The sequence below is a fragment of the Heloderma suspectum genome, chromosome 3 (genome assembly GCF_057233095.1).
Source record: "Heloderma suspectum isolate Gila_16-S chromosome 3, 16-S_ref, whole genome shotgun sequence".
In the NCBI taxonomy this organism is placed as follows: Eukaryota; Metazoa; Chordata; class Lepidosauria; order Squamata; family Helodermatidae; genus Heloderma; species Heloderma suspectum.
The window spans coordinates 90,988,946-91,006,664 of NC_139460.1; the positions used below are offsets into that span (position 1 = coordinate 90,988,946).

At 44.4% G+C, this 17,719-nt stretch overlaps 1 protein-coding gene across 6 annotated transcripts in view; it reads left to right on the top strand.

Moving 5' to 3' along the window:
• Window positions 1–17,490, top strand: part of LOC146349914 (interferon-induced GTP-binding protein Mx1-like) — a 34,362-nt gene extending 16,872 nt beyond the window's left edge. For 3 of the 6 annotated variants that reach the window (XM_084843776.1, XM_084843775.1, XM_084843774.1), the window contains 7 exons: window positions 2,310–2,388; window positions 4,667–4,789; window positions 9,844–9,988; window positions 10,455–10,613; window positions 12,218–12,294; window positions 14,579–14,812; window positions 16,152–17,490. In XM_084843776.1, the coding sequence (XP_084699902.1) occupies window positions 2,310–2,388; window positions 4,667–4,789; window positions 9,844–9,988; window positions 10,455–10,613; window positions 12,218–12,294; window positions 14,579–14,812; window positions 16,152–16,382 (1,048 nt within the window). In that variant the 3' untranslated portion in view covers window positions 16,383–17,490. Of the gene's footprint in view, window positions 1–2,309; window positions 2,389–4,666; window positions 4,790–9,843; window positions 9,989–10,454; window positions 10,614–12,217; window positions 12,295–13,546; window positions 14,535–14,578; window positions 15,647–16,151 lie in introns of those variants that run through there. The other 3 variants (XM_084843777.1, XM_084843778.1, XM_084843779.1) reach the window with 3 other exon arrangements.
• Window positions 17,491–17,719: the final 229 nt, after the last annotated feature.

Sequence of the window (17,719 nt, forward strand, 5' to 3'; positions counted from 1 at the left end):
TTTTTTGCCATTTACTGAAATGTGCAGCTGTGCAGTCCCATGAGTGTGGGGGTGCAACACTTCACTGGCTGTTTTGTATTTGAGGGGCTCTGCCGTGTCTTTCTGACCCCTTTTTAGGTAAAAATTGGGTGTTTTGTGCTCCTCCGTTTCTGCACCATCAGTTTGTCAGTTCCCCAGCCTGAGACTTTCGCAATGGTTCGCACTCACAAGCATGAGTGCTACGTGCCTAGCCATCACTCTGAAATGGTGCCCAAAGCGATGTTGTTCCTCCTCCAAGATGCTCCCCAGCCCTTGGGTGCTGAGTCCAAAAGCAACCATTGCGAAGATACGAAGCTGCAAAAATGTGTGAAAGTGTGATTAAATATGAAAATGTCCCTCTATGCCTCTGTAACTCTGCAGCTGTGAAGGGGTGGGGGAAGTAAAGGGGCATCACAGAGTGACTCAGGCACTACGCACACCTACAACACACCCACTGCAAAATGCAAAGTCAGTTTGGGGAAGGGACAGATGGCTCACAAGCGCGGGGAAACCCACAGCAAACAAAAAACACAAGAAACATCAGAGCAAAATGCCTCCTTGGCACTCCACATTTTCCGGGCAAAAATCACAGATGGCTGTGAAGTGGCAACTACGTCATCTATCATGAGGGACCTCAACCCGCAGCCTCCCCTTAGTAAAAGCCAAGTGTAGATGGGCCCCTAGGTAGTGAAAGCTGACCCTAGTGGCTGAAAATTTAACTGCACGTTTCAACCACATGGACACACTTACATTAATGAAAATTAATGCATTTTAAAAACAAAATAACCCTGAAGTGCATATTCTCGGGGTCCCCTTAGTCTACATGCCACATTTCAGGTGTCTAGCTTTCATGGTCTTGAAGCTATGGCGATGACAGACAGATGGACAGAGATACATTCTGTTTTATTATTATAGGTATTCATATGGTTAAAACGTACCATTAATTTTCTTGTTGCAGTGCTGAATCATCATGCCAAGTTTGGTTGAAATTGATCAAATGGTATTGAAGCTGTAAATCTTTCAAAAATTGATTGGCTGCCATTTTGTTTCAAGATTTTCACTGCGCCCATCCCAGACAGAGGTAGAACAAATCCTAAATATTTCATAACAATCAGATATACGGTTTTCGAGTCCATCAAGGACATACGAACAAACCCTTCCTTTTATATATAATATCATTATAATATCATTATAACGTAATATAAATATAATAGATAAGATAAGAATACAAGATAGATAACACTAACTCAATTACAGTTCATTTGAAACATATCAAAATTCAAATAAGCACAGTAACAGCCATTGCTCTGTCAATACTGCAGCTAATTTGGGAAGAGAAGGGGACAACATGTTTAGCCATATCCACCTCTTGTGGCATGAAGTTACACCTGACTACTTAAGGCAGAAATATGTACGGATGTACAGTGGTATGCACATCCCCATACATATTCTGCCTCAACTATTCAAGTAAAGGCAACAGAATCAGGGTGAAATCCCTGTTGCCTCAGCAGTGGGATGCTTTCCTTGTTTCCTAGACACTGCTCATGTGTCATAGCAGTGGGATGGCTAATGTTTGCACAGCGTGCCCCTTTTTCAGCTCAGCAATAATCTATACTACCTAGAGGCCAGTAAAGTTTGATGCATGGGTCAGAGATGGGCTGGAAAACTCCAGACCTACTAATCTCAGCAGTCAGGGAAATCACTGTGGTGTAGCTTGACCTCCCTCGCCACCCCCAGTTGCTTCACTGCTTACCTGATAAACCGGTTTCACTCTCTCTCAGCTGTGTCTCAAATTGCAAGCTGTTTACTTAGTCCCACAGAATTCAATAGAAGAGTGTGACATAGGGCTGGTTCACATTATACCTTTGGGTGGATCCTGCACCTGTTCTGAGGCCATGCCTGTCATTCCTGTTCCTGCTGTCCACATGCGAAGAGCACTTCCAAAGCTGGCCTACACACACAGGCCTCAGTCATGTGGACAGCTCCCCAGAAAATATCTGGAAACCAACCACGTGATTGACACCTAGTCAATGGAGAGTAGGCTTCAGTTGTACAGCGGCCAATTTTGGACATCGCATCCTGCTTGGATATGGAATGCTGGCACACCGGGTTGTGAGGCTGTGGAGAGGACAGCCACTTCCTTATTCTACTCCATGTGATGGGCTGGATCAACCCAAAGATCGTGTTCAGACCAGCTACAAATGACAGAATGTTGGGCACAGTCTATCTAAATCCAAATGGTACTTTGAGTCGTATTTTTATATGTGACTCTTCCATTTGTTCCCTGTCAGCACTCTTTTGGAGGAAGGCAGAGCTACTATCCCACTGCTGGCAGAAAGGCTTACTCAGGAGCTGATAGAGCACATTAATGTAAGAGAATACCAGTTTCATTTAAGAACTGATCTTTGGAGGTGCTTTGAAATCATACTTGGACTTAAAGAAAATACAAAGTAGATATTGTCCCCCAACCCCTTCATATGTGAATTGTGTGAAGGGGTCATCCTGCAATTACTGGGAGTGGGGCCATGCTGCTGATCCTGCCTGCAGATGTGCATAAAGAAAGTCTATGTGTGAGCTGCTGCTCATGCGTAGACTTTCTCAAGCAAAGGGGGTTTCTGTTAATATCCTACATCGGTATAACTGTGGAAGCTTTCCCGACTTGACATGGCACTTTTCCTACTGAAATGAGGAAACATATAAGTTATATTGTGAATTGCAGACATTTGCATACTTTTGATAACAGACCTTTGCTCAGTCAAAATAAGCACCAGTTTTTCTGTTTGATGGGACCAATACTGACATATTAACACATTTATTCTGGCATAAACTATTGTGGAATAAGTTTATGCCAGATATTTATGCCAGATTAAGGGCGCAATCCTATGTGTGTTTAGACAGAAAAAAGCTATGCTGGCTGGGGAATGCTGGGAGTTGTAGAACTTTTTTCTGTCTAAACATGCATAGGATTGTGCCCTAAATGTGCTAGTCTTTAAGGTGCCACAAGACTCTTTGTTGTTTTTGCTGCCGACACAGCTACCCTTCTGGAAATTGTTGCAGAAATGTTGTCTGCTTTATACAAAATATAACTACTATAATAATAATTTAGAATCTTCACTCCTGTTTGTTCTTTTATTTTCCAGAGCACTTGATTTTGGATCAGGGCAGTGGCTGGGGAAGAGGCTTAACCATCCTCCTGCTGCCAATTCCCCAATACAAATTTCCTCCTTTGGGGCTGCTATTAGCTGCAGAGGGGAAAATATACAGCCCCTCATATTGTAACTGTATGTTTTCCCCACCATAGCAGCAGGGGGTGGGGGTGGATTTGTTTTGGGGAATTAGCACAGGTGGTAACTTCGCATCCCACCACACCATCCCTCCCCACTCTCAGGGTCACATACTTTGGCTCCAAGGCTGAAACTACACATGATAGGTGGCTGAATGTACCTTCCCCCAACTTTTAGTTTGTTTGTTTTTGGAGGCTGCTATCTCGAGTGGAGAACTGCTGATTGGGAGAGGGGTTTATTTACTTTTTCCATTGTGGTGCTTTTTCTGTTCAAAAATGCGCCTCCCGCAGCTGCTTTTCCCATGTATTTTTTTGAGGGGTGAAGGCGGAGTAACAGCATGGAAGGAGAAATCCTGAATAAAAAAAATGGCTAGAGGGTAGAACTATTAAGTAGCCCCTCCCACCACCTATTTTGAACTCAAGATTTTACTGTTTAAAACTTTAAAAAAATGGGGATATCTTCATACCATTGTATGTCATGTCTGGTTTCTGTCTAAGGGCCTAAGTATATGCTACATGCAAATGCATGCATCAGAACATTTATAGAAAGTGAAAGCAGTTTGAGGAGGGGACAATTTCCTGCCCAAGCTGACTTCTTTTAGACAATTCATGGTGTGTGTGTGTGTGTGTGTGTGTGTGTGTGCTTGCTCACACATACACAGGGCCGGCCCTACCATTACATGGGCACATGCGCCCACATCAGATGGCAGAGGAGCAGCAAATTGTGCTCCCCCACCCCAGCCAGGAGAGGCCGCCTCCAGTGGGTGCCCCAGAAAGCCCCGCCAGCCACTTTCCCAGCACAGCATTTGCTGCACCAGGAGAGCAGCTGGCGGGGCTCTCCAGAGCACCCACCACCCATTTCTTTCTCTCAGTGAGAGTTGCGCAGCTGGAAGAAGCAATCTCAAGAGATCCCACAGGAGCCCGGCCAAGTCTTGCGAGATCCCAGGAGTCTGCTTCCTCCAGCCGCATGGCATGGCAGCAAAGGCAAGGGAGTAGAGGATGGGGGCATGTGATGGTGGCACAAGTTGCCCCTTGCTTTGGGTGACAAGAGAGCTTGTGCCAGCCCTGCACATACATGCCCCCTGGCCATCTTGATTTGCTCAAATCATAGAACAGGTCCATGTGCCCAGTCTTTTTGTGAACAAATATTGCTAGCATGCTTTGGGAGATACTAATCTGAAAAGAGATTTGTGGTTTCTCTACCTCACCAGTGTTCAGCAGGTGCAATAACACTGATCTCGGTCAAAATGTCAGATTGATCCATAAATGATTCTGTGAATCCACCCTAAAAAGTGGTGTTGAAACACTATTTCATGGGATTAAGACTGAACATCTTTCTTTTTGGTGCATTTCTCTTTCATTCAGAAATCGCTACCAACCTTAGAAAAGCAAATAAGGAACAAACTTAAGGAAGCAAATATTAAGCTACAGCACTGTGGCCAAGGTGTGCCTGAAACTAAGGAAGAGAAGATGCTTTTCCTCATAGAAGTAAGCACCATCTTGGGTTGGGCAATAAATAAATGTGGGCTTTCAAATTTTATTTCTAGAATACTGTAATGTGACACAGTAGAAAATGTAAACTTAATTATCTAGAAATCCGTATGTAACTTTGTTAGAAGAATTCTAGGCTTTGAACACTATTAGGTGTTTCCAATCTTCACTGCAGTTACATATATTTGAGGAAAACACTGGCAATAAAAGACCAAACACACAAACTGCCTATTAAGAAGCTGGAGAACCATGTCCTTCGGTGGCATTGAAAACTCTGCTACGGTGCAAAGTTCTAGGGACCTGGCTACAAGCTTTCGTTTCTTGTATTACATGTAATCCCCCCTTTCTCATATTTGTTGCCAGCAATCCCCATCATTTTTCTCCAGATCCTCCCTTCTGTTGTGAGGTCATTACATTTTCTGCATGCACAGCTGAAATATTTATACCCTCAAAACAGCTGTAATTGGTCGACATTCAGGCTCGCCTTCTCATAGGTTTGGATCCAGCAGCAGCACGTCTTGTGACATTCCTAGACTCCCAAGTATGTTGGCTGGCTTGAGCTTAGCCTTGATGTGGTTAGCCTGATGCCATTTCCCATACTGGCTCACTGCATGTACTTCTCCCCCCAGCAGTGACTGTTCTGCATCTCACTATTGCATTTTAGCAAGGGTGAGCAACATCTGGGGGTTACCCCCCACCCAACCCCTGTAGGGGCTGCACCCCTGCCAGTTATAGAAGTCGCTGCTGGCACCAGAAGTTGCTGTCGACTTCACCAGATATTGTCAAAATCCCAGCGATTCTGCTGGGGAAATTGGATGCATGGAGAGCACATGCCTTGTTTCCCAGCAGAATGGAGCTCCCAACAACCCACCAAAATACTGTTTAACAGGGTTTCTGCAAAGAAACAGTATGAAACAATTATCATGTGGACCACAGCTGGCTACAGAATCGGACTCAAAGAGTGCTTATGAATGGGATCTTCTCAAACTGGGGACAGGGAATGAACGGGGTACCGCAGGCTCTTCAACATTTTTATTAATGACTTGGATGAGGAGGTGCAGGGAACGCTTATCAGATTTGCAGATGACTCAAAATTGGGCAGGATAGCTAATACCCTGGAAGACAAACAAAATTCAAAGTGATCTTGATAGGCTGGAGCACTGGGCAGAAAACAACAGAATGCAATTTAACAGGTATAAATGCCAAGTTCTGCACCTAGGGAAAAGAAACCAAATGCACAGTTACAAGATGGAGAATACTTGGCTCAACCACACTACAAGCGAGAAGGATCTTGGAATTGTTGTCGATCACAAGCTGAATATGAGCCAACAATGTGATGTGGCTGCAAAAAAGGCAAATGCTATTTTGGGCTGCATCAATAGAAGTAAAACTTCCAAATCATGTGAAGTACTAGTTCCCCTCTACTCAGCACTGGTTAGGCCTCATCTGGAGTACTGTGTCCAGTTCTGGGCACCACACTTTAAGAAGGATGCAGACAAAATGGGGAGGGTTCAGAGGAAGGCAATGAAGATGATCAGGGGACTGGAAACAAAGCCCTATGAAGAGAGACGGAAAGAACTGGGCATGTTTAACCTTGAGAAGAGAAGACTGAGGGGAGATAGGATAGTGCTCTACAAGTACTTGAAAAGTTGTCAAACAGAGGAAGGCCAGGTTATCTTCTTGATCATCCCAGAGTACAGGACACGGAATAATGGGCTCAAGTGACAGGAAGCCAGATTCTGGCTGAACATCAGGAAAAACGTCCTGACTGTTATAGCAATACAACAATGGAACCAATTACCTAGGGAGGTAGTGCTGGAGGCATTCAAGACGAGGCTGGACAGCCATCTGTCAGGGATTCTTTGCCTTGGATTTCTGCATTGAGCAGGAGGTTGGACTCGATGGCCTTGTAGGCCCCTTCCAACCCCACAGTTCTATGGTTCTATGAACTTAGGGAGCTAATGCACCCTGTTTCACTTCCAGTGTGCCCTGTTTCCCAGCGAAATCACGGGGATTTTGGTGATTTTGGGCAGTAGCAGCGATGTCAATTGCGGTGGGGCAGGACAGAGGGCCTCAAAACAGCCAGAGGGGGGTGGGTATGTTGCCCACTGCTGCACTGTAGACTAAATAACTTGCCACCTCACTACTGGTTGAACTTCTGGATGTGGCTTGAAACAGAGCCGCTGATGGACACTCTGACATTAGCTAGACTTAATCCCTGTAATAAGTAATTCATTTCAGTACTATGCATTTTGCTTTACATTTGTTTACAGTGTGATGGTTTGTGCAAGCAATTTATTTTTTAATTGATGTAACAGCTCATTTGGGCAGAGTGGAGGAGAGATTAAAGGACAGTACAGTTTGCTGCAGAGTACTATGGGAGAACAATATTGCATATTATACTACAAATATTACATACTTCAATGCAGCACGTATTTCTCAAGCCTTCTGATTTCTATTGTGGGAATATGCTGCTTAGGATAAAATATTTTAAGTGCCCAACTCCATATTAATTAATTAATGCCCAAGTGAGCTGTTACATCAATTAATCGATTTTTTTTAATTAAAATTTTCTACCACCCAACTGACAAGTACCCTCAGGGTGGTTTACAAACGTAAAGCCAAACAACAAAATAACCAAGAACAAATTCAAATAATAATACCGCAATACAAGTGTCAAAATAATACAATATTAAACATTAAAATATTTACAATATTGGGGTAAAATTAATAATCAGTGCAACAGTTTAGAGGTTAAATGCCTGCTTAAAGAGGATGGTCTTAACCTGGCATCTAAATGTATTCAACGAGGATGCCAGGCGGATCTCCCTGGGAAGGGCATTCCGTAGACGGGATGGGGGCCACTACAGAGAAGGCTCTTTCCCTGGCCGCCGTTCATCGCACCATTGTGGGCGGCGGCACCCAGAGAAGACTCTGTACCAGCTTCAATCCTCCCAGCAATGGATCTTTTTCCACTTCTTGCATAATGAGTCCAAGTCTAGAGGCACATAATGGGTTTTTTTTAAAAAAGCTGAAGGTTATGCAGATTGCAATCTCACACTGCAGGTGATATAATAGTCCTGCTGTGATTTCCCTTTGAATATTATGTCCCCTTCATCCTCTTACCCATTTGGATGATGTAGTGCAGTTAACACAGGGATTGGCTACTTGTTAGAAAGTAACATTGAGAAGGCACTTAACAATTATTTAGCTTATTTTATTGAGATTGAGCCACTGTCATCTTTGTGCTCTATCAGTGACTTAAGAATAGTACTCTGGCATATAAATGGTGGCTATTCAACCTGAACATTATCCACTTGTGAATAATTTTTTCTAGGATTGTACTCTGATCATTGCCAGAAGACACTAGGGGGTTTCAGATGATGCCCCCCACTATGCATTGAAAGAACGCATGGGGGGGAGTTGTTGTTTGGCTTTATGTGTCGTAGAGCTGTGTGAACTAGCGTCTCCCCCCACATACACACGCTTTTGGCCAGCATGGGAAAGGTGGCCTGTGTGCATATATCAGTACATGCATAGAGCCCCTTCCCATGCAGGCTGAAAGTGCCTGCAGTATGAACCCTCTTGCAGTATGCCAGGGGTCCCCAACCTTTTTGGGCTGGTGGGCACATTTGGAATTTGGAGATGTGGATGCTTTCAAAAAAATAGCTGCCTTGAGGGGGCCGGCCTGTTCACAAAATGGCCGCCATGGTGGGCATGGCCAGTCACAAGACACGCATTTCCCAGAAGAAAAACTGATGAGGCTCAGAAACAAGTAACTTGGCCAAGAAACTGAGTACAAGGTAGTGGTGGGGTCTGAGCCACAAATGCCGATCACAGATTTGCTAAAAGCACAACAAAATACCAGTTTCACAGAAGGCAAACTTGGTGGTGCTCAGAGAAACACACAGCACAGACAGAACACCTTTCCCCCCACACACACACACGTTACCTTTTTTCTGGGCAGCTTAGCATGCTGTATCCACCCACCATTTTTATTTTCAAAGAACAACTGTGGGACCCAGATAATTCATGGGAATAAAAATGGGGCTGGAAGCCAGCGCATTGCTTTGCAGTATGCCAACCTGTCAGTTAAAAAAATAAAATAAAAATAAAACTCAGGAGGCACCAAGAGAGGTGTCTATGAGTAGCACTTTGGAGACGCTAGCTATAGGCCATAAGTCATCAGATCAGTTACCTCAGAAGCTAATAGGCAGGCCACCTGCTGTCTGTATCCCCTGCTGTCCCTTTAATGACTTGAAGAGGCTCCAGCGTTGTTGTTTCGCCATTTCGCCATTACCTGTTCTCCTTTTGTAGAGAGGTTTTCTCCACCTCCCCCTAGGGATGTACGAAACGACTTACCTGTTTCGTTTCATGATATCCGTGGGGGGGGGAGGCGCTCTGTCCCTCCCCCTGAAATCCTCGCCGGCCGGCTCTGCTCCATAGCGACTCTGCGGAACCGCCCGCAAGGCCTCCCGCAGCAACATCCGGCCGCTGCTGGGCTACACAGGGACACAAATGGCGGCCGCTGTAGCCACCGCCATTTGCGTCCCTTTTTTTCACCGTGATAGGCTATGTAAATATTTACGTAGCCTATCACGGCCTCCGCAGGGACGTAAATGGCGTCCCTGTGTTAGCTGTGATAGGCTATGTAAGTATTTACGTAGCCTATCACGGGAAAAATCGTGAAGCGAATGGCGGCCGCAGATACGGCTGCCATTCGCAAAGCAGCACTAACGGCCCCAGGTAGGTGCTCCGTTTCGCGCACCTTTCGTGGGGTGGTGGGGCGGGGGGTCTTCGTTCCACCATGGATTTGGGGGGGTGAATGCATTGGTATTCGGCCTCACTGAGATCCGTGGCGGAATTCTCCACCATCCCTACCTTCCCCCCATCTCCAACTTATCCCATGTAAAACTTCATTTATGCACAACACTTGATTGCAAACCTAGATCTTTTCTGCATAATGACTCACATTTGATCATTTTCAAAGTATGCATGTTTTAGCTGCGCGGACATGTTTTTAAAACCTGTATTTTCCCCTCTTTTTTCAGAAAATCAAGGCTTTTAATAAGGACATCATAGAAAAAATGGAGGGGCAAGAAGTTTTAATGGATAATGACAAAGCAAGATTGTTCACAAAAGTGCGACAACTCTTTAATGCCTGGCAAAATGAGGTTAATTGCAGCACACTAAATGGTAAACCCACTTCTGAAGATCTTAAATTTTCCTCTACAAATGGACACCGTTTAACCCTGAGCACTCATATAGTCAGGTCGAATACCCCCAAAACATGTGGTTCCGTTTACCCATTCTGACTTAAGTTGGTTATAAGGTGACACAACCAGGGGAGAGGGTATGGAGCTGCCAAGCGATTCACACACCCTGCCCCCACCCCTCCCTCCTATTCCCTTGAAGAGGTTCTGAACAACCTGAATTATTTCCAGATCTATTGTCGTTGTGTCACATTGCATCCTTTGTGGGTGGACCTGGGTCATGGTCATAGCTGCAGGATGAACATGCTAAAGCTGAAGGTCACCAAGAATAACCTAGGTTCCTTGAATCTCCTACAGTTTTCATAGCAGTCTTTATTAACATCTGCTCAACTGGGGTCTCTTGGGACTTCAAGGCTAAATAATTAATACAAGGTGTGTTAATCTTTCAGTCAGAGACATTATGAAAGAAGAAGTTGATAGCTTTGAAAATAAATATCGTGGCAAAGAACTCCCAGGGTTTGTCAGTTACAAGACCTTTGAGGACATTGTAAAACAGCACATTGTGTTGTTAGAGTTGCCAGCTATTGTGATGCTGAAGGAAGTAGCAGGTACGTTTTGTAGCAATATCTTTGGTCCTGTTCCTAACATCTGATTTATGTAAGTGCTTTCATGTGTGACTCGTTCATTTAGTCTGGAATGTATAATTTCTAGATGTTTTATGAGTATTTATAGGATTGCAGCCTTGGGGAGCAATCCTAGCTGCCTTGGCCACCTTTGTGGGAGGTGGGGGTGGAAAGGACTTTCGATACCCTCAAACAGTGGCTTTTGATACCATCGAATATGGTATCCTTCTGGATTGGCTGTCTGGGTTGGAAGTCGGCACTGTTTTTCAGTGGTTCTGTTCCTACTTGGATAGCCATTTCTAGAAGATGGCACTGGGAGATTACTGTTCTGTTCCATGGCAATTATGTCGCAGGGTTCCACGAGGCTCAGTTTTATCCCCCATGCTGTTCAACATCTATATGAACCACTGGGGGAGGTTTTCTGGGGATGTGGGCTGAGATGTCATCAATATGCAGGTGACACCCAGCACTACCTCTCCTTTTCCTCTAACCAGGTGAGACAGTGGATGTCCTGAATCAGTGCCTGAGCAGGGTAATGAATGAGGGCCAATGAACTGAAGCTCAATCCAGAGAAGATGGCGGTACTGTAACCAGGTGGTTCATCTGCTCAGTTGAGCGGTGTTCAACCTGTTTTGCCTAAAAGATCAGTAGCACAATTGCTCGTGGATCCTTCATTGTCACTTGAGGCGCAGATGGCCTCAGTAGCCAGGAACGCCTTTGATCAGCTTAGGTTGATATACCAGCTGCGATCCTGTCTGGACAGAGATAGCCTGATGACTACACTCTGGTAACCTCCTGGTTGGATTACTGCAATGCTTTGTACATAGGGGATACCTTTGAAGATGACTTGGAAACTTCAGGTTGTTCAAAATAGAGCTGCTAGGCTACTAACTGGGACTGGCCAATATGATCATGTGAATCCAGTGCTTCGTCAGCCACGCTGGCTTCCAGTCAGCTCTTGAGCCCAATTCAAAGTGCCGATGTTGGCCTTTAAAGCCCTAAAATGGCTTGGGGCCAGAGTATCTAAAGGAATGTCTCCTCCCATATGTACCTAATAACTCCTGGGTTGTCTTTGGAACACCTGTTCTGGGTGACCCTGCCAAAGGAAGTTGGTGAGTGGCTACAAGAGAAAGGCCTTCTCAGTTGTGGCACCCTATTTATGGGATGCCCTCCATAAGGAGCCTCACCTGACACCTGTACCAGGTGAAGACCTTTATTTTATCCCAAGCATTTTAGAGGTTTAGTTTTTTTAGATTTTTACAGCTGTTCACATATATTTTTATATTTATCTGTTCTTATGCTGTTTGTTGTTTTGTATCATATGTGATTATTTTAACTGTTTGTAATTCACACAGAGAAAACTTCTTATTGGGCAGGTTAAAATAATAATATATAAATAATATGGTACTAAGAGGCCTTGCTCCTTCCCCTGTGTTGTAGCGTTCTCCTGGTTTGAATATATGTGTATGGGTAAAACATGAGGGGGGCACATTTCCCTAATGCTGAACTTCCCAGTTATTGCTTGGATGTTACAGCCACTGTTCTTCTTTGAATGCTTCTGTCATTAAAGTGTTCCTCCTGCTTTCTAGAACTCGTGCGGGAAGCATTTGTTCAAACTGCCAACCAACACTTTAATAGCTTTTACTATCTTCGCAGAGTCGCTCAGGTAAGAGGTGATACAATTTCTCATCCCATGAATGAAGGGCTTTCCCAGACTATAAAAGAACTTGCAAGAAATCTACAAAGACCTTGTTAACCCTATAATTCTGCTCGTTGTTATCCAGTGCTAGCAATACTGCTTCTAGTTGCCATCTAAAATGAGGAGTGGGGGTGGGGAAGACAGTGCAGTGAGATTTTTTGCATTCAGGATTTGGTTGCTGGGCAAAAGGGGGACAGCTGAGGTTTCCCACTCCAAATAACGTGTTTCTTTTCTTTTCTTTTTTTTAAATCTATTGTGAATATATGAGGGGAGACTGAGGGCAAGAAAGAGTCAGTTTGTGCGCAGGTGGACTGACAGGCTGAAAAATGTAGAATGCTGTCATCTGTTGCTGAAGGTAATGCTACGGTGGCTGACAGCAGCAAAGAGGTTCATGGAGATACAGGGACCAGGCGGTGGGCAGCATCTGTCAGTGAAGAGGAGCAGCAGTGGCACATGACCCTGCCCCGAGCATGCTGGCTCTGGTGGGTCCTCCTTGACCCTCATGGTCCTGGCCAGGCCAACTCTCCCACAACAAACCTGGTCGCTACTGCTGGTGCACCACCCGTAAGAGGTCATAGAGGGGCATGCTGGAGCAGCCAGCAGCAGCTATTCCGGGTCAGGGCTGGCTGCCATTGCCTGTCTCTGTCTGTGTATGTCCCTCTCAGTCTAGGTCCCTCTCTGTGCACAAGCATGCCTGAATGATGAGGGAGTGGAAGAGTGTGTGATCCGACATGCTTAATTCCTTGACTATATTAATTAATCCTTATGTGGGATCTGACTCAGCGTCTTGAGCTGTCTACTCCTGATTTAGGCTATGCTTTCTTGCTACACCACAGTTGTAGCTTGGATTGTGTTGTGCTCTGTGGGGGCCTGATATGGGTGGGTTGTATTGCTTGTTGGCAGAGGACTTGCAAGCACATGTTATTCCTGGGCAAGGTGGTGGAGAATGTGATGGATTCTCAGCTCCAATGGTTTGCAGATGAGGCAGATTATCTAGATCCATTTCAGTCTGGCTTCAGGCTATGGGGCAGAGAGTCACCTTGGTGGACAATCTACGCTAGGAACTAGACAGAAGGAGTGTGTCCCTGTTGGTTCTGCTGGATTTCTCAGTGGCTTTCAATACCATTGACCATGTTATCTTTCTGAGGTGTGCCTCTGGATTGGGACTTCAGAGGAAGGTTTTAATAGGCTGTTCTGTTATTTTTATCTCAAAATGTAGGTGTCATCAACTTTTTACCCATGGTGGAGGAGTCAATGCATTGAAAATGTTTGCACAGGAGCTATGACCTTGTCTGGCTCCTATTCGTTCCCGTTTATAAAAGTGCATTATAATGCACTTGTTTATCTTCATACTTTGTGCTCACCAATGTCTGAAGAAGGGCAAGCGCTCATTCCCTAGCATCTCTAGTTCAAAGGATCTTTGGGATTACCTATTCTGGAGAGCCTGAGGAGCTGCTGTCAGTTGGAATAGATTACATACGGGCAACCTGCAGACTGCATTTGGCCCATGGCCAGAACTGTGTGGTATCCCACTCACTTTTCCCCATCCCCGACCCAATCAGTCATCAACGGAGGGGTGGGAAACAGATGGCTGTTTCCCTGTTGCTAATAACACTAGGAAAACAGTCATCTGTATCAGGATCGCTGGGGTGGTGGTGAGGGTTAGGCCTCCCTGCCTGCCCAGCCTGCCGAGATTGCTGTTTCCTCACTGGTCTTTGCAGTACAATCTGCATTGGGACTGCTGGGAGGAAGGTGAAGTTAAAGCCTCTCCCTCCTCCCAGCAATCCCAAGGGAAAGATCTGAAACCTGCCATGCTCGCATGCCCTAATCTCAGGGGATAGGGATGGGAGTTTAAACCTCCTCAGCCTCGCATGCTAAGGTGTGCGTGTGCATATGTGCATGCTGCCTTTGTGGCTGCAAAAGTTGCCATCCCTGGAGTAGACAGTACTGAGCTAAATCAGCCTTCCCCAACCTGGTCCCTTCCAGATGTTTTGGCCTCAACTCCCATAATTGCCAAGCACTGGCCATGCTGGCTGGGGCTGATGGGAGTTGTAGTCCAAAACATGTGGAAAGCACCTCATCGGGTATGGCTGGGCTAAATGAGCCAGTGATGGCCCATCTTGGCACAGCAGTTTCATATATTCATGTTTGAGCCTTGCCTTTCTATATTTGGGAACACTGTATGGGTTCTAATCTTCTAATTCCCCTGGGACAAAAAAAGAAAAAAGAAAAAAATTATTTTATCATGCAGAACAGTATTGAAGATATAAAGCTGAAGCAAGAGGAGGAAGCAGAATCTATGATCAAAACTCAGTTTAAACTGGAACGTGTTGTGTACTGCCAGGACAAAATTTATAGTAAAGACTTAAGAGATGTTAGATCCAAAAGTGCAGCTTTTCAACTTTTAAGTCCAAGTCGTGTTCTGAATGATGCAACGCAATGCTCAATGGAAGAAATGGCTTACCACTTGATGGCCTATTTCAAAGTGAGTTTCAGCTGTTTTTCTTTTATCCATCTTTCACAAAATTGCAACTTCGAACAGTCCTAGCGCTATCAATAACATATAGTAGAATATGTTCTGCCCCAGCTGGGCATTATGTTATTTGTTATGTTGCCCTCTAGGCTTTGCATTTGTAACTGCTTTAGTTTTCCCTCTATGAATCTGTTGGCAACTGATCAGACATTGTATCATGCATTGATTAGTTGTCCCTACAAAGAACAACTCGGTTTGTACCAGCTCATCCTCAGTTTAGGAAGAAGCCTCCCTCTGACCTGGTTCTCTGTTACTGTTCTGGTTTATAGCCTGAAGGCCTGGCCTTGCATTGTTTTCACCTCTTCCAGTCCTCATCCATCCACCTCATACCATCTCTTTCATTTCAACTGCCACACCTCCTCCCTCCTTTTACAGCTCAGTATTGTTCTTGCATTTATTGGTTGTTTACTGTTTACATTGTGTTTCAAAGGAGATTTGAGTTATACAGAAGTGAGTTTAGCTGCCTGGATAGACACACAGCCCAACGTGTGTTGAGGCCAGAACAGAATACAATACCACCACCGAAAAGAAAAGAAAATAGAATCCCTTATCCTAAACTTTAATTCAAATTAACTTTTTATCTAGGTTGATATCCACCCCATCCCAGAATGTCTGAGCTCTGATTTTCAGGTTCTGCCTTTGGATATAGGCTACTTCCAACCCTACTATTCTATGATTCTATGATTCTAAAAGCACTGATAGCCAGTGTGATGAGATGAGATGATAGAAGTTGTTTTGCTGTTCCCCACTGCCCCCTCCTGGCCTGGTTTATCTCATAAAGGCTCTAATGCTAAAAAAAAAAAAAAAAGGAAGCATGGTGGAAAAAATTAGATCAGTTTTTTCAGACTTGTTTCTACGTCAAGAAACAAAAGCGCTTGGCTGTCCTGTTCCTACTGTCCCTGCTGCGTAGCTCAAATACCCCATCTTACCAGAAGCTGTCCAACAGTCATAAGTCAGGAGACTGAGAATAGTAGGGGAGCTATCCAAGAGGGAGCACCAAGTTTTAGAAGCAGCCTTCCTGCTGCTTCTAACCTCGTCCAGGTTGAGGGACAAATTTTAAAGGTCCACCCGTGGAGGTTGATGGATCTGGATGGTTTCCTGATGTTGCTAAGGGAGTTTCCTCCCATTTAGGTACCTACTGGTCTTTGCTTTGTTTTAGTTGTATTTAGAACTACAGCCTTTCTTTTCTTTGACCAAGAATCCATGTTTAATGATTGGTAGTCCATTTGCAGTGCTTCCTGATTTTGTCAGTCTTTGGTTCAGTTCGTTAGAAAAAATATTCTGTTTTCAGAGTGCAAGAACCCGACTTGGCACCCAAATTCCCATGATAGTGCAGACATACGTTCTCCAGGATTATGTTGAGGAGTTACAGAATGCGATGATGAAGGTCTTGCAAGACAAAGATCAGTATGGAATTCTGCTTCAGGAGCAAAAGGATTCTGCCGATATGAGGACCACTCTAAAGGAAAGGATCAACCGCCTCACCAAAGCTCAACAGCGCTTAGCGAGATTCTCCATTTAAACAAGAGGTGTTTCTGTGTTAATCCCCCCCCCTCCCACTCCGGTAGCATGTGGTAGGGAGCCCCATTCAGTGCTTGAGTAAACGCATCAAGTTTAATTTCCTTTCCTAATCAATAATTGGTTATTAAAATACAAAATTATCAGACTTGAAAAACGCATTCAAAGCCACATTTGTAATGTAACAAAGAAGGAGATAACCCAGAGAATAGTAATAACTACTATTTGCTGTTATACGAACATAAGAAGAGCCCTGCTGGATCAGACCCAGGGCCTAGCAAGTCCTGCATTCTGTTCACACAACGGCCAGCCAGCTGTCGACCAGGGACCCACAAGCAGGGCATGAGCGCAGCAGCACCCTCCCACCCATGTTCCCCAGCAACTGGTGTACTTAGGCTCACTGCCTCTGGAACTGGAGGTAGCACATGGCCATCAAGACTAGTAGCCACTGATAGCCTTTTCTTCCAGAAATTTGTCCAACCCCCTTTTAAAGCCATCCAAATTGGTGGCCATCACTCCATCCTGTAGCAGTGAATTCCATAGTTTAACTATGCGCTGTGTGAAGAAGTACTTCCTTTTATCTGTCTTGAAACTTCCACCAATCAGCTTCATGTTGTTATTGTTGTTGTTGTTGTTATTAATTTATATACAGTTTTCAAGTGTACAAAGCATTTTATATATTGGAAGAAGTCACTAGACAACTGCAATTTCCTCTTCTCTTTATGGAGTACACATGATGCACAAGGCTATATACCATGTCACCGAGTACAGACTGGGTTCTAAGTCTAGAAATGACCAAACATTTATGTTCTGTAAAGATGTCATCCTGGACCAATTCTAAATATGATCAAATTACTAAATTTGAAAAAAGTGGCTGAAGAGTTAACCTGTGTGTGTGTTTTCCTCCTAGAAAATGTTGATTTGAGTTTATAACTTGCTGTGTAGCTTTACTTGTGAAGCATAACAGAGTGCTTTTTAAAAATATTCCATGTATTTATTGTTCCCTTATGTTAGCTCCCTGACTTCAAAGGCTGAGTGTTTTGGATTTGCTGTGGAAAGAATATGCTTACCTTTTAAAATAAAGTTATCATTGCTGGATGTGTCTCAAATTGATACTTTCCCCCATTTTCTTAGTTTGAGATTTTGATGTTTGATTTCTACTTCTCCATATCTATTGGATTACTAATTATTTGGAGTAATGTCTTGCTTACTAAGGGCCTAACCCTATCGGGTTGCCACTGACTTGAATCATAGAATAGTAGGGTTGGAAGGGGCCTATAAGACCATCAAGTCCAACCCCCTGCTCAATGCAGGAATCCAAGTCAGAGCATCCTTGACAGA